Source organism: Hypanus sabinus, chromosome 4 (assembly GCF_030144855.1).
Source record: "Hypanus sabinus isolate sHypSab1 chromosome 4, sHypSab1.hap1, whole genome shotgun sequence".
Classification (NCBI taxonomy): domain Eukaryota; kingdom Metazoa; phylum Chordata; class Chondrichthyes; order Myliobatiformes; family Dasyatidae; genus Hypanus; species Hypanus sabinus.
Genome location: NC_082709.1, coordinates 113805510 through 113830851, shown reverse-complemented (window position 1 = coordinate 113830851; position 25342 = coordinate 113805510). Strand labels below are relative to the sequence as shown.

The 25342-nt window shown below is 46.0% G+C and overlaps 1 protein-coding gene across 2 annotated transcripts in view; it reads right to left on the bottom strand.

The window, feature by feature from the left end:
- LOC132393121 (H(+)/Cl(-) exchange transporter 4) overlaps positions 1-25342 on the bottom strand; it is a 112578-nt gene that overhangs the window by 42084 nt on the left and 45152 nt on the right. For both annotated transcript variants that reach the window (XM_059967947.1, XM_059967948.1), the window contains exon 3: positions 5308-5407. In XM_059967947.1, coding sequence (XP_059823930.1) covers positions 5308-5407 — 100 coding nt within the window. The remainder of the gene's footprint in view (positions 1-5307; positions 5408-25342) is intronic.

The window sequence follows — 25342 nt, the reverse complement described above, 5'->3', positions numbered from 1 at the left end:
AATGGGCAAAAATGTGGCAGATGGAATACATTGTTGGGAAATGTATGATAATGCATTTTGGTAGAAGGAACAATAGTGCAGACCATTATCTAAATGGGGAGAAGGTTCAAACATCAGAAGAGCAAGGGGACTTAGGAGTCCTCACGCAAGACTGTCAGAAGAATAATTTACAGGCTGAGTCTGTGGTAAAGAAGGCAAATGCAATGTTGGCATTTATTTCAAGGGGAGTAGAATATAAAAACAAGGAGATAATGCAGAGCCTTTATAAGTCACTGGTCAGGCTGCACTTGGAGTATTGTCAATAATTTTGGGCCCCATTTGTCAGAAAGGATGTGTTGTCCAGAGCAGGTTCACAAGGATGATTCCGTGAATGAAAGGGTTACCATATCCAGAGTGCTTAGCAGCTATGGGCCTGTACTCACTGGAATTTAGAAGAGTCTGTGGGGATCTCATTGAAACCTACCAAATGTTGAAAGGACATGATAGGGGTGTGTGGAGTGGACGTTTCCTATGGTGAGGGGATCGAGAACTAGAGGACACAGCCTCAAAATTGAGGGGTGATCTTTTAGAACCGAGGTAAGGAGGAATATTTTTTAGCCAGAGAGTAGTGAATCTGTGGAATGCGCTGCCACAGACCAGACCATGGGTATATCTAAAGTGAAAATTAATAGTTTCCTGGTCAGTCAGGGCATCAAAAGTTAAGGCAAGAAAGCAGGTGTACGGGGTTGAGTGGGATCCGAGATCAGCCATGATGGAATGGTGGGGCAGACTCAGTGGGCTGAATGGCCTAATTCTGCTCCTATGCCTTTTGGTTTCATGGTCAACTTAATTAATTTATCTATTTAATATATATATGCTTACTATTTTTTTTAGCCAGAGAGTAGTGAATCTGTGGAATGCTCTGTCACAGACTGCAGTGGAAGCCAAGTCCGTGGGTATAGTTAAGGTGGAAAATGATCGTTTCCATATCAGTCAGGGCATCAAAGGACATGGCGAGAAGGCAGGTGTATGGGGTTGTGTGGGATCCAGGATCAACCATGATGGAAGGTGGAGCAGACTCGATGGGCTGAATGGCCTAATTCTGCTCCTATGTCTTATTCTAGTCGATCTTTGAGACTTTCCCAATAGATCCCAAAAAAAATGAAAAATAAATACACAAGTACTGTTGAGAGATTGTTTCTGGGTTGCGGGGTTTTAGTTCCGTTCTTTTTGCCCCGTGTGCATGCGTGTAGCTCCCCCGCCACACACTGCACAGTGTACTTCAGTGGTCCCCAAGCAGCGGGCCTCGAGGAAACGGTAGGAGTCAGCTGCACCTTTCCTCATTCCCTGTCAGCCCACTGTTGAACTTGAACCCACGCGAGGTCATCAGTCGCCTGAATGCAGCGACACCCTCGTGCCAGGGATCGCTGGTTGGCTTCGGGTGGCTGGCGGGAAGTGCCGTCGCTACTGGCCTGGAGCACTGTCTCTAAACCTGTTTAATGCACTGAATGTTCGTGGGGAACCCAGTGCTAAAATATTCGCAGACGACCTAATTCGGGCTCAGCATTTCGTAAGCATCAGAGCAGCTACCGCACTGAAACAAACTTTTGTTGGCCGACAGATCCTACAAGGGGGGCGGGCGCACTCCCTGTTGCACTCCTCACTCGGTCGCTCGCTCTCTCTGGACTGTGACCACCGCGATCTTGGGCTTAAAAAGGTTGGTGACCACTATCTTATAGTCTTATCGTCTAAATCATTGATAAATATTATGAATAGATGGATAATTAACCACTGCCTAAGAAAAGCTTGTGTATTCCTGTTATTTCTTGCTTGCCTATCAGTGCTTGCCAATATACCACCCCCAATCCCATGTGTTTTCATTTTACACATGAACGTTTCATGTGAAACTGTACCAATAGCCCTCATAAACGCCAAATTTAACACATCTGCTGGCTCTTCTTTATCTAGTCTACTAGTTATTTCCTCACAAGACTTTTACAGATTTTCTAAGCATGGTTTCCGATTTCCCCTTAAAACCCCAGACTGACTTTGGCCAATCCCATGAAAGTTTTTCAAATGCTTTGTTATTGCATCTTTTTATTTCCCTCACTACTGACATCCAGCTTACTGCTGTTTTCCACTCTTTCTCCGTTAGGGCAGCAATGAAGCTCCTCTATCTCTGTCTGTCCTTGGCCACATTTTCTCCTGTGTCCCAAGTGCGATTCAGGGGCCTCAGCCGCACATACATATAGGATTCTTTATTGCTCTTTCCATAACAATTTTATCTTAACCAGTCAGGGTTGCTGGCCCTGACCCGAACCCCCGAACCTGGAGGACCGATAGACCACTTGTAATTTGGCCTCTACCCTTTGACCCGTTTGGCATGGGAGACCCTACCAGGAGCCAAAGCATAACGCCGTGTCTCCAGTCGACAGGGCTCTCCAGGTCACTGAGGCACACAAGCCTCCAAGCCATGGCAAGGTTGTGCTCCACTTGGGGGGGTATGTGGTAAGATCTCTGGGAAATCTTGGAACTTGTGATGTCGCACTGAAGAAGAAGTACATCATTATATGAAATGAGGTTTTAGTAATTAGTTATGTACAATTTGGGACAGACAATAAACACTGGACTTGACAATGATGGTTATTATTTTAAAATGTACACAATGGACAGGAGTAAAAGAGAAAGTCATACAACTAAATTACAGTGGCACACTTTTATTTTTTAAGACCTCTGTGAGTTGCAAAGATCTAATATTGCCTTCTATAAAATGTTCTTGCTGAAGCACACATCAGAGCTACAGAAGATGGTTGTCAACACGACTTTCAAATTCTTTCAATGCCTGAAGAGAAATGACACTGTTGCTTTCTACTGATTTCCATTCAGGAAGTAGAGCAAACTGAAAGGGAACATGTGGGAGAATTGCTACAGTGGAATCGGCTGGTAAATGAGACGTGGAGTTAATTGCAGCAACTGCACAGTCAGAGAAAAAAGTTAATGAAAAGAAAAGACAAACTCCAAACCAGGCCTCTCAATAACTGGAACACCCTGGGGGTATGACTGCTAATATATACAGTAAGGTTTCATTTTTCCCTTTTGCTGTTAGATTGGGCAGAGGGCAACTACTCATTAATGGCTCTCACTGGAACAGAGAAGTTAAAACAGTAATCCAGTAGAAATTCATAAAATAATGAAGTACTAAACTAAGTTTGCTTCTTGGCGGGCGAACAATCAGCACCGATGGAGAAAATGGGAAAAACTCCTCCCGCCGATGGCCACACTGATCGTTGTAGCAGCAGTAACCGCTACAGCAGGGTCTACAAGATGCTATTTTAAGTGAGAGTTGGGCCGAGCACTGGAACAGATGGGGGAATAGAAACAAAATGAAACCAGCTGCCTGCTGCTGTGAGCAACCACTGAAGCACATCGCAACGTCACCTGCTTTCTGTAATTCGATGATCCCTCCTGGCTAATATCTCTGTCATCCCAGATCGCCCAATTACAAACTGAAAAAGCTTAAAAGGCCATGCTGAGGCATCTATTGGATACCGAAACCTGCCATTATTCAACTGTTAAGTTTATTGGTTAAAATCACAACAAATTAAACATAAAAACTCTCTGAAAGTTAGAGGGGGTAAAACCCGCTGGCCCATTGCCTGGCCTCATGACTGAATGTTCCTGCTCTCTGATGCACGATCAACCTTGCCTGCCCCCTCGCCCTGACACCCCACCTTCTGCTGTTTACCCTGCCACACCCCTTCTTCTGTTGTAGTCTTGGGATTTGGACTGACTTGGGAGCTCTAAAATGGCTGATGGGGCCAACGTGGGACCCACAGATGGGAGAGGATATAGATGGATGGATGCCTTCCTTCATTTACACTAGACTCTGTGTGCCCCTGAGAAAGAGGTGCATCGTGCCTCGATGCCTCTATTTTGAGCTGCCAGGGATCCTATGAATTGCTGAGGATTTTACTCTTATCCTTAAGTAGGCTTTCAGAGTTACCTCAAGTTGTTCCCTCTGTACGTGGCAGGGTCTATTTTTGGGACTCATCCCTCTGCACTGAGCAGTCCATCAGAGCTGAGTGAGGAGAAGACTCTGAGGTTGGTTCACTCACCCTGCCAGTTGATTTGGAAGGCTTTGTCCAGGGTACCTCTCCAGTGCTTTAAGCTGCTTGCTCTAAGCAGCACCCAGAAGGGCAGAACCACTGCCGTTAGAGCTTAAGCTTTGTGCTGGATCGAAGACCCCGAACTTCAAAGAAACAAAAGCTTGCTAGCAAACTAAAGGTGATAGTGACCTCCATCACCAATACCTGCCTGCACTGAGAGACGGCTCCCGTGAGATGTCAAGTGGTTCACACTTTTCAGGAGCTGATGGACCTTTCTTGCTCCTGGAGTGGGGAGGATATGCCAAGTGATCAGGCAGGGTGCTGTGCACAGGTTTAGTGTGAGGCCCGTTTATTGTGGAGGATAGGTGAACAGCGGCTTAGAGCTCAGTCTCTGAACGTCTGCATACACAAGTATCACCCGGCCACTCCAGCTCGCTGACTGAAGTTGAAGTGATCCTGGTTCTGCACTGGAAGTGAATGGCTTCCCCATTGCCCTGTGGCTGAGCTCCAGTCCACCGGCAGGTTTGCTGGCAGTGAGAAAGACAGAGAGAAACGGTGCAGCCTTGCCTCTCACCAGACTGCACTGACTTCAGGCCCGGTATGGAGCTGCTGGTTAGCATCACAGAATACATGACCAATTTCTGAGGGCAGCCAGGTTTGTTAAGAATGTGCCACTACCCCTCCCGATCAATGGAGTCAAAGGCATTTGTGAGATCTTCCAGCGTAGCTAATGCTTTGCCTTGCATTTCAGACCTCACCTCATACTTGGTTCCCACCTATCACCTCACTGTGGGCAGGTACATTATCCAACCACATCAGAACGCCGGGATATAATATTTATACAATTCCTCCTAGGTCCTAGACCCCTCCTAGAGGAAATAATTTTTCACTGCCTACCCTATCAGTTCTCCTTACTACCTTTGAATTTTCCATCCAGTCATCTACTAAAATTGAGTAGTAAAAACAAGTTTATTTAATCTCACCTTGGGACACATTACACACCTGACCTCCAGAAAGCCAGGCCAGTATTCCTTCAGTATTTATGACCGTGTTCTGCTCCTGTCCTGCGTGCTTTAATTTTGTCACATTGGTGGCTAAATCTCCTTGGATTTTGGGGAGAATCTCTACACCCAATCCCATTCAGACATTTGATACCAGCCCAAGGAGGTGGCATGCAGGTCCAGAGTAACAATGAACTTTGAGAAGCCCGGAGATTTCGTACCTGCCAGGAGTCCAATAAGTAGCATCACCACCCATCCTGACCACGCGTCCAACAAGCCCTTGATACATTCCAAGATCGATTCCTTACTTCTGCTTGTGATCTGAAAATAAAGACAGACCAGTTATAGAGCACATTCTAATTGCTCTTATTGTCACCATTACATTTCAATTGCAAACTATATGAAATAGGAGCAGGAACAGGCCACTCAGCCTCTCGAGGCAAGGCCTGAACTGATCATAACCTCAATTCCATATATCCACTCTCGTGCTTATCAAAAACTTCTTGAACTCTGCCTTACAAGTGCTCAGACTCTGCTTCCACAAGCCTTCGAGGAAGAATGATTAATGATTCTTTGTCTCATTTCTGTCTTAAATGGATGGTCCCTTATTTTTAATTGACTCTTAGTTCTAGATCAACACACACAAAATGCTGGAGGAACTCAGCAGGTCAGGCAGCATCTTATGGAAATGAATTCACAGAGGATGTTTTGGGCTGAGACCCTTCTTCAAGACTGAGAAGGAAGGGGAAAAGGTAGAGGGAGGGGAAGGAGACTAATTGTAAGATGATAGGTGAAACCAGATGGGTGGGAAAGGTCAAAGGCTGGAGAAGGAATCTGATGGGAGAGGAAAGTGAGCCATGGGAGAAAGGGAAGGAGGAAGGGACCCAGGGGGAAGTAATAGGCAGGGGAGAAGAGGTAAAAGGTCAGAGTGGGGAACGGGGAGGGGGTTGAGGGGTGGAATTTGTTCACGGAAAGGAGAAATCAATACTCAAGCCATCAGGTTGGAGGACTGACATGTTGGAACGGGATTAAATGTTTATCCATCGGAAAGTCCCGCTTGTGTGCATGGAGTGGAAGTGCTCGACAAAGTGAAATTCGAGATTCCCCCAAAAGAGGGAACATCCTTTTACATCCAATGGGTTGACCAGCTCTGTGAGGGGAATTGGCAGTGTTTCAATATAAAGTATCAACAATTCCTTTTCTTTCTACAGGTGCTGCTTGACCCGGTAAGTTCACTTAGCATCTTGCTCATATTCTGAAGTCTCTTGTGTCTCTTTTCAAATTCACCCTGTCAAGACCCTTCAGGATTTGTGCATTTAGCTTATTCTGCACCTTGCAGGGAATAAAATGAGGGCACTGTTAAAACCTCCTGACGTGGCGAGGAAAGAAAATCATTCAGTGTGTGCTGTTCAAGATTTCTAGCATCTGCCGAATCTCTCGCCTTTATTGCCCAGTCTCTGCTTTGGCTTGGAGATCAGCTCTGTTGATGCTGGGAGCGTGTAGGTTCTGCACAGCAATCAGCCCGCAAAACGTCTACATCCCATCTCTACAGGCTCACAAAATCCCCTCCACCCCTGTCACTGGCACAGCGCAAATGTATCTCAGCATCATTTTGTGGCAGTATTGAGAGAGTAGTTCACAGTCCATGGTGCCTTCACCCAAATGTCACTCAGACTTACGTACAAGGTTCCACTGCAGCAAGCATTTGCCCAGAGTGGTGTCCGAGATTTATCCCCCAGTCATCATCACATAAACACACCACTTGCTCATTTATCTCATTACTTTCGGGAGCCTTCCTGTGTGCAAATGGTGTGTCATTGCAACAGTGACCAACATCTCGGAGAACGTTAATTAAACAGTAATAAAGCACGTTGGTTCATGGCGATTTACAAGCACCTTGAAAGTAGAGGGCTGTCTCCATAAAACTGGAACACAAACAGAAAAGAAATCTAATTGATTCATTTTCTGTTTTTCTGTAGAGTGGACCAGCTCTGGGTAGAGCAAGGATCTGCCAGTTTCATTCAAAGTTAGCTGATATTGGAAGGTAGAGCTCTCGTCACACAGTGTAATACTCAGAGCAATCCTGAATAGATGACTGGTCGACGCTGAATAAGATGTTCCAGAACTTATTGCTTTTAAATTCTGCATTAACATTGATAGGATGACCTGGTCAGATCTGATCCCAAATGATAGAGGGATCCTCAGACTCATCAGCCTTATCCCAAGTGATAAAGGGGCCTTCAGACACAGCTGTCTAATCTTAGGCTCTTCCGATAGAGTGATAGAAAAGTACAGCACAGAAACAGGCCCTTTGGCCCATCTAGTCCATGCCAAAACCAGTTAAATTGCCTACTTCCATTGACTTGTTCCAGGACCATAGCCCTCCATAACCCTACCATCCATGTACCTATCCAAACTTCGCTTAAAAATTGGAAATCAAGCTGGCATGCACCACTTGAGCTGGCAGCTCATTCGAGCCTCTGAGTGAAGAAGCTTCCCTTCATGTCCCCCTTAAACTTTTCACCTTTCACACTTAACCCACGACCTCTGGTTGTAGTCCCACTCAATCTCAGTGGAAAAAGCCTGCTTGCATCTAAGAACTCTCATCATTTTGTATAGCTCTAGCAAACCTCCTCTCAATCTTCTACGTTCCAAAGAATACAGTCCTAACCTATTCAATCTTTCCTTCAGACTCAGATCCTTCAGACCCAGCAACATCTTTGTAAATCTTCTCTGCATTTGTTCGACCTTGTTTACAGCTTCCCTGTAGGTAGGTGACCAAAACTGCACACAATACTCCAAATTAGGCCTCACCAACGTCTTATACAACTTCAATATGACATCCCATCTCCTGTACTCAATACTTCGACTGATGAAGGACAGCATGCCAAAAGTTTTCTTTACAACTCCATCTACATGTGATGCCACTTTCAATGAATGATGGACCTGTATTCCCAGATCCCTTTGTTCTGCCAAACTCAGTTCACTGTGTAAGACCTAAACTGTCTGGTCCTACTAAAGTGCAACACCTTGCATTTATCTGCACAAATTCCATCTTTCCAGCTGATCCAAATCCCTCTGTAAGCCTTGATAGCCTTCCTCACTGTCCACTACACCCCTAATCTTGGTGTCATCCACAAATTTCTGATTTAGTTAACCACACAATCATCCAGATTGAAAATCTCTATAAGATTGGTTAGACATGAACTACAACACACGAAGCCATGCTGACTATCCTTAATCCTGCCAAAGGGTCTCAGCCCAAATCATCAACAGTACATTTTTTCATTGATGCTACCTGGCCTCCTGAGTTCCTCCAGCACTTAGTGTGTGATCATTAATCAGTCCATGTCTCTCCAAATACTTATATATCTGGTTCCTTAGAATACCTTCCAATAACTTCCCCACAAGTGTTGTCAAACTCACCAGTCTATAATTTCCTGGCTTATTTTTAGAGTATTTCTTAAACAGTGAAACAACATTGGCTATCCTCCAATCCTCTAAAACCTCCCCTGTCACTAAGGGTGATTTAAATATCTCTGCTGGGGTCCCGGCAATTTCTGCACTAAAGCCCAAGGGAACATCTTGTCAGGCTCTAGGGATTTATCCACCCTGATTTGCCTCAGGATAGCAAACACCTCCTCCTTTTTGAACGAGTTTGAAGGCAACATCAGATGTACGACAATCTGCCAGGGTTTGCAAGACATTGCTTCCTACAAAACAAAACCCAATAGCATGAATGGCAACGATGCTAGACTACCAGATGAACTCAACACCTTCTATGCCCTCTTTGAAAGGGTGAATATAACTACAGCTGTGAAGATCCCTGCTGCACCTCGTGACCCCGTGATCTCTGTCTCAGAGGCCGATGGTAGGCTGTCTTTAAAGAGGGTGAAGCATCGGAAGGTCCCAATGGAGCACCCAGTAAGGCTCAGAAAACTTGAGTCAACCAACTGGCGGGAGTATTCAAGGACATTTTCAACCTCACATAGCTACAGGCAGAAGTTCCCACTGTCTTCAAAAAGGCAACAATTATACCAGTGCCTAAGAAGAATAATGTGGGCAGCCTTAATGACTATCACCCAGTAGCACTCACATCGACAGTGATGAAATGCTTTGAGAGGTTGGTCATGCCTGAACTGAACTCCTGCCTCAGCAAGGACCTGCACCCATTGCAATCTTCCTATCGTTACGATAGGTTAATGGTAGATGCAATCTCAATGGCGCTTCACACGGCCTTAGACCACCTGGACAACACAAACTCCTATGTCGACTATAGCTCAGCATTTGACACCATCATTCCCACAATGATGGGAAACAAGTCTGGAGAGACTTGTTCTAGAGAAGCTCCAGCCTATGGTTAGGCCACACTTAGACCCCTCCAGTTCGCTATCAGCCCCGACTAGGAGTTGGGGATGCCATCGTCTACCTGCTGAACCGTGTCTTCGCCCACCTCGACAAGCCGGCGAGCACTGTGAGGGTCATGTTTTTTGACTTCTCCAGTGCATTCAACAGCATCCGCCCTGCTCTGCTGGGTGAGAAGCTGACAGTGATGCAGGTGGATGCTTCCCTGATGTCATGGATTATCGATTACCTGACTAGCAGACCACAGTACGTGTGCTTGCAACACTGTGTGTCAGACAGAGTGGTCAGCAGCGCACCTGGGACTTCAACTACAATGCAGAGTCTTGCCATCTTCAGAAGTTTTCTGATGACTCTGCCATAGTTGGATGCATCAGCAAGGTAGATGAGGCTGAGTACAGGGCTACGGTGGGAAACTTTGTCACATGGTGCGAGCAGAATCATCTGCCGCTTAATGTGAAAAAGACTAAGGAGCTGGTGGTGGACCTGAGGAGGGCTAAGGCACCGGTGACCCCTGTTTCCATCCAAGGGGTCAGTGTGGACATGGTAGAGGATTACAAGTACCTGGGGATATGAATGGACAATAATCTGGACTGGTCAAAGAACACTGAGGCTGTCTACAAGAAGGGTCAGAGCTGTCTCTATTTCCTGAGGAGACTGAGGTCCTTTAACATCTGCCGGACGATGCTGAGGATGTTCTACGAGTCTGTGGTGGCCAGTGCTATCATGTTTGCTGTTGTGTGCTGTGGCAGCAGGCTGAGGGTAGCAGACACCAACAGAATCAACAAACTCATTCGTAAGGCCAGTGATGTTGTGGGGGGTGGAACTGGACTCTCTGACAGTGGTGTCTGAAAAGAGGATGCTGTCCAAGTTGCATGCCATCTTGGACAATGTCTCCCATCCACTCCATAATGTACTGGTTAGGCACAGGAGTACATTCAGCCAGAGACTCATTCCACTGAGATGTAACACTGAGCGTCATAGGAAGTCATTCCTACCTGTGGCCATCAAACTACAACTCCTCCCTCGGAGTGTCAGACATCCTGAGCCAATAGGCTGGTCCTGGACTTATTTCCACTTGGAATAATTTACTTATCATTATTTAATTATTTATGGTTTTATATTGCTATATTTCTTTACTATTCTTGGTGCGGCTGTAATGAAACCCAATTTCCCTCAGGATCAATAAAGTATATCTGTCTGTCCGTCAATCCCGAATGAGAAGTTACAGAACCTGGGCCTCTGTACCTCCCTCTGCAATTGGATCTTCGACTTCCTAACTGGGAGAGCACAATCTGTGCGGATTGGCAATAATATCTCCTCCTCACTGATGATCAACACAGGCGAACCTCAGGGGTGTGTGCTTAGCCCATTGCTCTACTCTCTCTATACCCATGACTGTGTGGCTAGGCATAACACAAATACAATCTATAAATTTCCTGATGATACAACCACTGTAGGTAGAATCTCAGATGGAGACAAGAAGGTGCACAGGAGCAAGATACACCAACTAGTGGAGTGGTGTTGCAGCAACAACTTTGCACTCAACGTCAGTAAGACAAAAGAGCTGATTGTGGACTTCAGGAAGGGTAAGACAAAGGAACACATACCAATCCTCATAGAGGGATCAGAGGTGGAGAGAGTGAGCAGTTTCAAGTTCCTCAAGTGTCAAGATCTCTGAGGACCTAACCTGGTCCTAACATATCAATGCAGCTATAAAGAAGTCAAGACAATGACTATACTTCATTAGGAGTTTGAAGAGATTTGGTATGTCAACAAAAACACTCAAAAACTTCTATAGATGTGCTGTAGAAAGCATTCTGACAAGCTGCAACACCATCTGGTATGGGGGTGGGAGGGAGGGGCTACTGCATAGGGCTGAAAGAAGCTGCAGAGAGTCATAAATTTAGTCAGTTCTATCTTGGGTTCTAGCCTACAAAGTAACCAGGACATTGTCAAGGAGTGGTGTCTCAGTAAGGCAGCGTCCATTATTAAGGACCTCCAGCACCCAGGGCATGCCTTTTTCTCACTGTCACCATCAGGTAGGAGGTACAGAAGGCCGAAGGCACACACTCAGTGTTTCAGGAACAGCTTCTTCCCCTCTGCCATCCAATTCCTAAATGGACATTGAACCCTTGAACACTACCTCACCTTTTTAATATATTTTGTTTCTGATTTTGCACGATTTTTAATCTATTCAATATACATATACTGTAATTAATTTAATTTATTTATTCTTCTAGATTATGAATTGCATTAACTGTGGCTGCTAGGTTAACAAATTTCACGACACATGCTCATGGTAATAAACCTGATTCTGATTCTGATTCTGAGAAATTGAGTTTAGCCATCAGGCTATGATCTCTCTTCAAGTACTGTAATTGTTAAAAATCATAACAACAGATTTTGGCAGCCTCTGGACTATTCACACTTCATAGCAAAATACAGTTTGCAATTCTCCTAATAAATCCAGAAAAGGTGACTGTTAGTATTTTCAAAGTGTTCCTATACTTACAGCATAGCATTGCCCACACGTATTACAACCAAAACATATTTGCAAGCTCTTCTCCTGTTCCTCCAGTATCCGAATACTAATGGAGCTTTGAACAACTAATACCATAAGATCACAGGAGTAAAATTAGGCCATTTGGCCCATTGAGCCTGCCCCACCAGGTCATCACGGCTGATCCATTTTCCCTCTCAGCCCCCTATCAACCTCTGTCTCAAATATACCCAATGACTTGAACTCCACAGCCACCTGTGGTAACAAATGCCACAGATTCACCTCTCTCCTTATCTCCATTCTAACAGGTTGCCCCTCTGTTCTAAGGCTGTGTCCTTTGGCCTTAGTCTCCCCCACCATAGGAAACATCTTCATCACTCTTCTGAGGCCCTTCAACATTTTTAATCTATTAATAGATTTTTAATTTGTTCATTATATGTATACTGTAGTCAATTGGTTGATTTTTTTTTTCTTCTTCTATACTATGTATCGCATTGAACTGCTGCTGCTAAGTTAACAAATTTCACGTCACATGCCGGTGATAATAAACCTGATTCTGATTCTCTGTAATCTGTACAGGGTCCATAAAGTTGGTGCCACTTTGCCTCACTTCTCTAAACTCTGTGACCAACTCCTGATAAATATAGATGTAAAAAAAATATTTTAAGATCTCCCTCATTTGTATTGGCTGCACACATGGACTACCATTCTGATCTTCCAGAGGACCAACTTTGTCCCTTGCAATCCTTTTGCCCTTAATGTATTTGTAGAATCCCTTGGGATTCTCCTTCACTTTATCTGCTAGGGAAACCTCATGCTTTCTTTCAGTCCTTTTGATTTCTTTCTTGAGTGCTTTCTTGCATTTTCATACTCCATAAGCACTTCATTTGTTCCTACCTACCTATACCTCCAATGCACCTCCTTTTTTTTCTTAACCAGGGTCACATTATCTCTTGAAATCCAAGGTTCCCTACACTTATTCCCTTGCATTCTGACAGGCTTTGTACAAGCTTTGTACTCTCAAAATTTCACTTCTGAAGGCCATAAGACCATAAGACAAAGGAGCTGAAGTCGGTCATTTGGCCCATTGAGTCTGCTCCACCACTTCATCATGAGCTGATCCAATCTCCCCTTTAGTCCCATTCCCCTGCTTTCTCACCATAACCTTTGATGCCCTGACTACTCAGATACCTATCAATCTCTGTCTTAAATACACCCAACGACTTGGTCTCCAGTGCCGCCCGTGGCAACAAATTCCACAGATTCACCACCCTCTGGCTAAAAAAATTTTTTTGCATCTCTGTTCTGAATGGGCGCCCTGCAATCCTCAAGTCATGTCCTCTTGTACTAGACTCCCCCACCATGGGAAACAGCTTTGCCACATCCACTCTGTCCATGCCTTTCAACATTCGAAATGTTTTTATGAGGTCCCCCCTCATTCTTCTAAACTCCAAGGAGTACAGTCCAAGAGTGGTCAAACGTTCCTCATATGTTAACCCTCTCATTCCCGGAATCATTCTAGTGAATCTTCTCTAACCCTCTCCAACGTCAGCACATCCTTTCTTAAATAAAGAGCCCAAAATAAGCAAATCCAAGATGGCAGTGCGACACAGCTTGCAGCGACTACTCCAGAGATGATTATCTGTTATTTGTGAAGCGGGGTGGCGCGCACAATCATAATAGGATGAAAAACAGATGTGGGAGCACGGAGGAACACCTGAAAGTCTTCAGGAAGACCTTCTTCGTTGTTGCTGCTGCTGGGAAGAACAGGTCCCCAGTCCTCGGGGTTGCGTTGCCGATGGCCATTGGTGGGGTTGAGTTAATACGCTCTGCAGAGGATGGTGTTCGGAGAAGCTGTGCTGGAGGGGATGGTCGGAGGTTTGACAGACTCGGAGTCCGCTGTGGTCAGGTTGCTTTCATTGTGTGCTGCGTCTGCAAGGCTGAGTCGGGCGACGCCGTGGAAGTCCATAGCGGGGGTATTCCCTTCTGCGGCCGGCGTGGGATGGCGAGTCAATTGGGGACCTTGAGGACTTGTGAAAACTGTGTGATGGTTTCTTTCGAACTTATAGTCTTTTAACATCTTTGGACTATTTTTACTGTGCCCATGGTCTGTTTTTTTATCAATTAAGCTATTGTTTGCACTGTTGTAACTATGTGGTTTTGTGCAGGTCTTGTGGTCTTGTTTATCTGGTGGATTTGGAGCTCCTTTCTGGGGAACGCACTAAGATGGTAGCGTGATATTAATATGCAGCAGCTTCTCCGGACTCTGGATTGGGGATTGCCAAACGTTACGTGGATTTTCTGGTGTAGTCTGTTTTGTCATGTGCTTTTCTGATATCATTCTGGAGGAACGTTGTCTCATTTTTTAACTGCATTGCATTTGTGGTTTCTAAATGACAATAAACTGAATCTGAATCTGAATCTGAAAACTGCACACAGTATTCCAAGTGAGGTCTTACCAGTGCCTTACAGAGCCTGAACATCACATCCCTGCTCCTAAACTCTATTCCTCTAGAAATAAATGCCAACATTGCATTCGCCTTCTTCACCACTGACTCAACCTGGAGGTTAACCTTAAGGGTATCCTGCACAAGGACTCCCAAGTCCTATTGCACTTCAGAACTTTGAATTCTCTCCCCATTTAAATAATAGTCTGCCCGTTTATTTCTTCTACCAAAGTGCATGACCGTACACTTTCCAACATTGTAATTCATTTGCCACTTCTTTGCCCATTCCCCCAATCTATCCAAGTCTCTCTGCAGACTCTGTTTCCTCAGCACTACCGGCCCCTCTACCTATCTTTGTATCATCAGTAAACTCAGCCACAAAGCCATCTATTCCATAATCCAAATCGTTGATATACAATGTAGAAAGAAGCGGTCCCAGCACGGACCCCTGTGGAAAACCACAGGTAACTGGCAGCCAATCAGAATGGGATCCCTTTATTCCCACTCTCTGTTTCCTGTCAATCAACCAACACTCTATCCACATATGTAACTTTCCCATAATTCCATGGGCTCATCTTGTTTAGCAGCTTCATGTGCGGCATCTTGTCAAAGGTCTTCTGAAAATCCAACTACACAACATCTACTGCATCTCCCTCATCTAGCCTACTTGTAATTTCCTCAAAAAATTGCACTAGGTTTGTCAGGCAGGATTTTCCTTTAAAGAAACCATGCTGAGTTCTGCCTCTCTTGTCATATGCCTCCAGGTACTCCGTAACCACATCCTTGACAATCAACTCCAACAACTTCCCAAACACCAACATCAAGCTAACAGATCTATAATTTCCTTTTTGCTTCCTTGCCCCCTTCTTAAATAGTGGAGTGACATTTGCAATATTCCAGTCCTCCAAAACCAGGCCAGAATCTATCGACTTTTGAAAGATCATTGCTAATGCCTCCGCAATCTCCTCTGCTACTTCTTTCAGAACACGAGGGTGCATTCCATCTGGTCCAGGAGATTTATCTACCCTTAGACTATTCAGCTTCCTGAGTACTTTCTCTGTTGTAATTGTGACTGCTCATATTTCTCTTCCCTGACACCCTTGAATGTCCGGTATGTTGCTGATGTCTTCCTCAGTGAAGACTGATGCAAAATACTCATTCAGTTCCTCCGCCATCTCCTTATCTCCCATTACAATTTCTCCAGCATCATTTTCCATCTGTCCTATATCTACTCTCACCTGTCTTTTACTCTTTGTATACTTGAAAAAGCTTTTAGTATCCTCTTTGATATTATTTGCTAGCTTCCTTTCACTGTTCATCTTTTCCCTCTTAATGACCTTCTTAGTTTCCTTTTGTAAGCTTTTAAAAACTTCCCAATCCTCTGTTTTCCCATTAATTTTTGCTTCCTTGTATGCCCTCTGCTTTGCTTTTACTTTGGCTTTGACTTCTCTTGTCAGCCACAGTTGCATCCTTTTTCCATTCGAAAATTTTTTCTTCTTTGGACTATATCTGTCTTGCACCTTCCTCACTTCTCGCATAAACCCCAGCCACTGCTGCTCTGCCATCCTTCCTGCTAGTGTCCCTCTCCAGTCAGCCTTAGCCAGTTCCTCTCTCATGCCACTGTAATTTCCTTTACTCCACTGAAATACCGACACATCGGATTTTGGCTTCTCTTTCTCAAACTTCACAGTGAACTCAATCATGTTGTGATCACTGCCTCCTAAGGGTTCCTTCACTTCTATCTTTCTAATCACCTCTGGTTCATTACACAACACCCAATCCAGTACAGCCGATCCCCTAGTGGGCTCAACAACAAGCTGTCCTAAAAAGCCATCTCATAAATATTCTACAAATTCTCTCTCTTGAGATCCAGTGCCGACCTGATTTTCTTAATCCACTCACATGTTAAAATCCCCTACAATTATCATAACACTGCCCTTCTGGCAAACCTTTTCTATTTCCTGTTGTAATTTGTAGTCCACATCACTGCAGCTGTTCAGAGGCCTGTAGATAACTGCCAACAGGGTCCTTTTACCCCTGCGATTTCTGAGCTCAACCCATAAAGATTCTGTACCTTCTGAACCTATGTCAACTCTTTCTAATGATTTAATGTCATTTCTTACCATTAAAGTCACGCCACCCCCTCTACCTACCTGCCTATCCTTGCGATACACTGTGAATCCTTGGGCGTTCAGCTCCCAGAGACATGCAGCCTTTAGCCACGTCTCAGTGATGGCCACAATATCATACCTGCCAATCTGTAACTGTACAACAAGATCATCCACCTTATTCCCTATGCTGCGTGCATTTAAGTATAGCACCTTAAGTCCAGTATTTGGTACTTTTTGCATTGATTGCACTGCAACTTTATTGCACTGCAACTCATCCCAATGGCTGCAAATTTGCTCCATCACCTACCTGTCCTTCCTGACATCCTTACTGCTTACTACCTTAGATCTATTTCTGTTTTCCCCCTCCTCTATTCCATCATTCCAGTTTCCATCCCCCTACCAAATTATTTTAAATCCTCCCTAACAGATCTATTAAACCTTCCTGCCAGGATATTGGTCCCCCTGGGATTCAAGTGTAACCCGTCTTTTTTGTACAGGTCACACCTGCCCTAAAAGAGGTCCCAATGATCTAATTGAATCTCTGCCCCCGCTCCAATCCCTCAGCCATGCATTTATCCTCCACCTCATTCCATTCCTACTCTCACAGTTGTGTGGCACAGGCAGTAATCTGGAGATTACTACCTTTGTGGTCCTTCTCAACTGCCTTCCTAACTCCCTATATTCTCCTTTCAGGACCTCTTCCCTTTTCCTACCTATGTCATTGGTACCTATATGTACCATGACCTCTGGCTCTTCACCCTCCCACTTCAGGTCTCCCACTTACCAAGTACACCTTTGTCAGAAAACAGCCTGTCCCAATCCACACTTGCCAGATCATTTCTAATACTGTAGCGGTGTGCTACACACAGCACTGGAATAACGACACGCAGATGGTGAGTTGTAGTTGCGTAAAAGATTTATTCAAACTTTGCGGCCTCGCTTTTAAGCCTTCCCGTTTTCTGCCTACAGTATGGTAGGGGGAGCATATTCACAATCCCTTCCCGGGCGTGGGCTTTTCCCCTTGCTGGTGAAGAAGGCCTGGAGCCCTTTTTGGGGCCGGCCTCTCTGCCGGTGCGCACCGCTTTGTGAGCCGGTTCGAGTGCGCTGGAAAGTGGGTCACCACAATGCCATCAAAATTGGCCTTTCTCCAATTTCAACCCGTGAACCAGACCTATATTTTTGCATATTTACTTTGAAGCTAATGCCTTTGTAATTATTAGATGCAAAATGTTCCCTACACAAACTTCTGTCACCTGCCCTGTCTCATTCCCACATAGTAGATCAAGCAGCACACACTCTTTCATTGGGACGTCTACGTACTGATTAAGGAAACTTTCCTGAATACATTTGGCAAACTCTATCCCACCCCTAGTACTTTAATAGTATGGGAGTTCCAGTCAACGTGTGGAAGTTAAAATCACCTATGATAACAACTTCATGTTTCATGCAACAGTCTGCGATCTCTCCACAAATTTGTTCCTCTAATCCCTCAGACTTTTGGGTGGTCTGTAATATAACCCCATTAACGTGGTCATACCTTTCTTATTTCTCAGTTCCACCCATAACACCTCACTGGACAGGTTCTCCAGTCTGTCCTGACTGAGCACTGCCGTGGCATTTTCCCTAACCAGTAACACTACAAATCCTCCTTTAATCCCTCTCGTTCTGTCACATCTTAAACAATTGAACCCCGCAATATTGAGCTGCACTGCCCCCCCCCAACCAAATCTCACTAATGCTACAATATCATATTTCCACATGCTGAGCCATGCCCTGAGCTCATCTGCCTTTCCTATAACACTTCTTGCATTGAAATGATAATGAAAATTATTTTTTCAAGGTTATTATCCTGATCTTTAAACCACCAGAATGCAATACCATTCACGTCAAAGATTACCAACTTTATCATTAAGTATGAAAACTAATGATTTTAAACCATTTAAAACATTACTTTAGTTTCAAAGGTTTAGTGTACCAATAAAAAAAAGTTTACCTATATTTGTGGATTCACGATTGGAAACAGTGCATTTATATTGATGGTGTAATTAAGTGCAATCAATTCATATTCATGGAAGGTTTTTATTGACAGATGGATTTATACTAATAGTTAAGTCCTTGAAGAACAGCAAGTTTCACTGCACGTCCACTCAGCAAGTTTCACTGCATGTCTACAATGGAGAAGTTAAAACATTCCTGATGAATAATCAATTGATTTTCTCAGAAGCTCCATACAGATATGAGCAGACAGAATGATCTCAGGAGAGGAGGAGCTGCATTCATACAAATCAGTTGAAAATGAATGGAGAACAGTAATAAAAACAACACACACAAAATGCTGGTGGAAAACAGCAGGCCAGGCAGCATCTATAGGGAGAAGCACTGTCAACGTTTCAGGCCGAGACCCTTCGTCAGGACTAACCGAAAGGAAAGATACTAAGAGAACAATAATAGTTCATTAACTCCCCTGTGTTCACAATGAGTTCAAGGTAGAAAATATTGCACTTTGACTAATTGGAATTTTATTGTTTGATTTTGTTTGGCCTACTAAAAGATGGTAACATTTTAACAGATATTTACTGAAGGAACTTGACCCACAAACTTCAACCAAATCTTTTGCAGCAAACTGACCACAGATGGATTTTCCACTTGGAATGGGTTCTGCCTGAAACATGCCACCAGGGTTACATTTCTCAGGACTACCATCAACATGGACTATACCCTGCCTGTTTTCCCAATATCACCCGCCAATTTAACATCCCCTTGAATTATAACCTGCCTAGACTACAATCCACAGGGTTACATCTAATCCTGATTAATTCCCCAAGATTATATTGTGGCAGGATTCAGTTCCCAAAATTCTACCCCTCACCCAATGATAAATTCATCATTCTTAGGATCATACTCACCCAGAACACTGTTTCTCAGAATACACCCCACTGGATGTCACCCCGTCTCGTTTATTCTCCATGAATTCTAATCCATCAGTGATACATTCCGTCCAAGTTAGACTCACAATTTCACTGGAAACATGGTATACCTCACCAGGATGACCTCTTTTCAGAATATACCCCTCAGGATTACACTGTTCAGTTCCTCAGATGTCAGCCCATCCAGTTTATAAGTCAATGAATTCTCTCTACGTTGCACTCCCCAGGATCACAGAGCGTTTTATACTCCCCAGAATCACACTCAACACGTGTTACGCTCCCCAGAATCACACTCAACATGAGTTATACTCCCCAGGATCACACTCAACACGTGTTACACTCCCCAGAATCACACTCAACACGTGTTACCCTCCCCAGAATCACACTCAACATGAGTTATACTCCCCAGGATCACACTCAACACATGTTATACTCCCCAGGATCACACTCAACATGAGTTACACTCCCCAGGATCACACTCAACACGTGTTACGCTCCCCAGAATCACACTCAACACATGTTATACTCCCCAGGAGCACACTCAACATGAGTTACACTCCCCAGGATCACACTCAACACGTGTTATACTCCCCAGGATCACACTCAACGCATGTTATACTCTCCAGGATCACATTCAACACGTGTTACACTCCCAAGATCACACTCAACATGAGTTATACTCCCCAGGATCACACTCAACACGTGTTACACTCCCCAGGATCACAATCAACGCATGTTATATTCCCCAGAATCACCCTCAACGCGTGTTACACTCTCCAGGATCACACTCAACACATGTTACACTCCCCAGGATAGGGCTCAATGCGTGTTACACTCCCAAGGATCGCGCTCATCAGGAGCTCCGCTCCCCAGGATTGTGGTCAACACGTTTTATAGTCCCCAGGATCACACTCAATGCGTGTTACACTCCCCAGGATCACACTCAATGCATGTTACACTCCCCAGGATCACACTCAACATGAGTTACACTCCCCAGGATCACACTCATCGCGTGTTACACTTACCGGGATCGCAGTCAACGCGTGTTATACTCCCCAGAATCGCGCTCAACGCGTGCTCCGCTTCCCAGGATCACAGTCAACACGTGTTATACTCCCCAGGATCGCGTTCAACGCGTGTTCCGCTCCCCAGGATCGCGCTCAACTTGTGCTCTGCGCCACAGGATCGCAGTCAACGCGTGTTACACTCACCAGGATCGCAGTCAACACGTGTTATACTCCCCAGGATCGCGTTCAACGCGTGTTCCGCTCCCCAGGATCGCGCTCAACTTGTGCTCTGCGCCACAGGATCACGGTCAACGCGTGTTATACTCCCCAGGATCGCACTCAACGCGTGTTCCGATCTCCAGGATCACGCACAGCACGTGTTAAGCTCCCCAGGATCACACTCAACATGTGTTATACTCCCCAGGATCACACTCAACGCGTGTTACACTCCCCAGGATCACACTCAACTCGTGTTACACTCCCCAGGATCACACTCAACATGAGTTACGCTCCCCAGGATCACACTCAACTCGTGTTACACTCCCCAGGATCACACTCAACATGAGTTACGCTCCCCAGGATCACACTCAACATGAGTTATACTCCCCAGGATCACACTCAACACGTGTTACACTCCCCAGGATCACACTCAACACGTGTTACACTCCCTAGGATCACACTCAACACATGTTACACTCCCCAGGATCACACTCAACACGTGTTACGCTCCCCAGGATCACACTCAACATGAGTTATACTCCCCAGGATCACACTCAACACATGTTACACTCCCCAGGATAGCGCTCAATGCGTGTTACACTCCCAAGGATCGCGCTCATCAGGAGCTCCGCTCCCCAGGATTGCGGTCAGCGCGTTTTATACTCCCAAGGATCACACTCAATGCATGTTACACTCCCCAGGATCACAGTCAACACGTGTTACACTCCCAAGATCACACTCAACATGAGTTATACTCCCCAGGATCACACTCAGTGCGTGTTACATTCCCCAGGATCACATTCAACACGTGTTATACTCCCCAGGATCACACTCAACACATGTTACACTCCCCAGGATCACACTCAACGTGAGTTATACTCCCCAGGATCACACTCAACACGTGTTAAGCTCCCCAGGAGCAGATTCAACATGAGTTATACTCCCCAGGATCACACTCATCGCGTGTTACGCTCCCCAGGATCACACTCAACGCGTGTTATGCTCCCCAGGATCACACTCAACACGTGTTACGCTCCCCAGGATCACACTCAACGTGAGTTACACTCCCCAGGATCACACTCAACGCGTGTTACACTCCCCAGGATCACACTCAACACATGTTATACTCCCCAGGATCACACTCAACATGAGTTACACTCCCCAGGATCACATTCAACACGTGTTACGCTCCCCAGGATCACACTCAACGCATGTTACACTCCCCAGGATCACACTCAACATGAGTTACGCTCCCCAGGATCACACTCAACGCATGTTACGCTCCCCAGGATCACACTCAACACGTGTTACACTCCCCAGGATCACACTCAACGCGTGTTATACTCCCCAGGATCACACTCATCGCGTGTTACACTCCCCAGGATCACACGCAACGCGTGTTATACTCCCCAGGATCACACTCAACGCGTGTTATACTCCCCAGGATCACACTCAACACATGTTACACTCCCCAAGATAGTGCTCAACGCGTGTTACACTCCCAAGGATCGCGCTCATCAGGTGCTCCGCTCCCCAGGATTGCGGTCAACACGTTTTATAGTCCCCAGGATCACACTCAACGCGTGTTATACTCCCCAGGATCACACTCAATGTGAGTTACACTCCCCAGGATCACACTCATCGCGTGTTATACTCCCCAGGATCACACTCAACGCGTGTTACGCTCCCCAGGATCACACTCAACGCGTGTTACACTCCCCAGGATCACACTCAACGTGAGTTACACTCCCCAGGATCACACTCAACGCGTGTTACGCTCCCCAGGATCACACTCAACACGTGTTACGCTCCCCAGGATCGCACTCAACGCGTGTTACACTCCCCAGGATCACACTCAACGTGAGTTACACTCCCCAGGATCACAGTCAACACGTGTTACGCTCCCCAGGATCACACTCAACGTGAGTTACACTCCCCAGGATCACACTCATCGCGTGTTACACTCCCCAGGATCACACTCAACGCGTGTTATACTCCCCAGGATCACACTCATCGCGTGTTATACTCCCCAGGATCACACTCAACGCGTGTTATACTCCCCAGGATCACACTCAACGCGTGTTACACTCCCCAGGATCACACTCAACGCGTGTTATACTCCCCAGGATCACACTCAATGTGAGTTACACTCCCCAGGATCACACTCAACGCGTGTTACACTCCCCAGGATCACACTCAACGCGTGTTACACTCCCCAGGATCACACTCAACGTGAGTTACACTCCCCAGGATCACACTCAACGCGTGTTACGCTCCCCAGGATCACACTCAACACATGTTACACTCCCCAGGATCACACTCAACGCGTGTTACGCTCCCCAGGATCACACTCAACACGTGTTACGCTCCCCAGGATCACACTCAACACGTGTTACGCTCCCCAGGATCACAGTCAACACGTGTTACGCTCCCCAGGATCACACTCAACGTGAGTTACACTCCCCAGGATCACACTCAACACGTGTTACGCTCCCCAGGATCACACTCAACGCGTGTTACGCTCCCCAGGATCACACTCAACACGTGTTACGCTCCCCAGGATCACACTCAACGCGTGTTACGCTCCCCAGGATCACACTCAACACGTGTTACACTCCCCAGGATCTCACTCAACGTGAGTTACACTCCCCAGGATCACACTCAACACGTGTTACACTCCCCAGGATCACACTCAACATGAGTTACGCTCCCCAGGATCACACTCAACACGTGTTACGCTCCCCAGGATCACACTCAACATGAGTTACACTCCCCAGGATCTCACTCAACGTGAGTTACACTCCCCAGGATCACACTCAACACGTGTTATACTCCCCAGGATCACACTCAACATGAGTTACACTCCCCAGGATCACACTCAACATGAGTTACGCTCCCCAGGATCACATTCAACACGTGTTACACTCCCCAGGATCACACTCAACGCATGTTACACTCCCCAAGATCACACTCAACATGAGTTACGCTCCCCAGGATCACACTCAACGCATGTTACGCTCCCCAGGATCACACTCAACGCATGTTACGCTCCCCAGGATCACATTCAACACATGTTACACTCCCCAAGATCACACTCAACATGAGTTACGCTCCCCAGGATCACACTCAACACGTGTTACACTCCCCAGGATCACACTCAACGCGTGTTATACTCCCCAGGATCACACTCATCGCCTGTTACACTCCCCAGGATCACACACAACGCGTGTTATACTCCCCAGGATCACACTCAACGCGTGTTATACTCCCCAGGATCACACTCAACACATGTTACACACCCCAGGATCACACTCATCGCGTGTTACACTCCCCAGGTTAACACTCAACGCGTGTTACACTCCCCAGGATCTCACTCAACGCGTGTTACACTCCCCAGGATCACACTCATCGCGTGTTACACTCCCCAGGATCACACTCAACGCGTGTTACACTCCCCAGGATCGCAGTCAACACGTGTTATACTCCCCAGGATCGCGTTCAACGCGTGTTCCGCTGCCCAAGATCACGCTCAACTTGTGCTCCGCTCCCCAGGATCGCGCTCAACTTGTGCTCTGCTCCACAGGATCGTGGTCAACACATGTTATACACCCCAGGATCGCGGTCAACGCGTGTTACGCTCCCCAGGATCACACTCAACGTGAGTTACACTCCCCAGGATCACATTCAACATGAGTTACGCTCCCCAGGATCACACTCAACGTGAGTTACGCTCCCCAGGATCACACTCAACGTGAGTTACGCTCCCCAGGATCACACTCAACACGTGTTAAGCTCCCCAGGATCACACTCAACATGAGTTACACTCCCCAGGATCACACTCAACATGAGTTACGCTCCCCAGGATCACACTCAACGCGTGTTACGCTCCCCAGGATCACACTCAACATGAGTTACGCTCCCCAGGATCACACTCAACGCGTGTTACACTCCCCAGGATCACACTCAACGCGTGTTACACTCCCCAGGATCACACTCAACACATGTTATACTCCCCAGGATCACACTCAACACGTGTTACACTCCCCAGGATCACACTCAATGCGTGTTACACTCCCCAGGATCACACTCAACACATGTTACACTCCCCAAGATAGTGCTCAACGCGTGTTACACTCCCAAGGATCGCGCTCATCAGGTGCTCCGCTCCCCAGGATTGCGGTCAACACGTTTTATAGTCCCCAGGATCACACTCAACACGTGTTATACTCCCCAGGATCACACTTAACGTGAGTTATACTCCCCAGGATCACACTCAACATGAGTTATACTCCCCAGGATCACACTCAACACGTGTTATACTCCCCAGGATCACACTTAACGTGAGTTACGCTCCCCAGGATCACACTCAACACATGTTATACTCCCCAGGATCACACTCAACGCATGTTATACTCCCCAGGATCACACTCATCGTGAGTTATACTCCCCAGGATCACACTTAACGTGAGTTATACTCCCCAGGATCACACTTAACGTGAGTTATACTCCCCAGGATCACACTCAACGCATGTTATACTCCCCAGGATCACACTCATCGTGAGTTATACTCCCCAGGATCACACTTAACGTGAGTTATACTCCCCAGGATCACACTTAACGTGAGTTATACTCCCCAGGATCACACTTAACGTGAGTTATACTCCCCAGGATCACACTTAA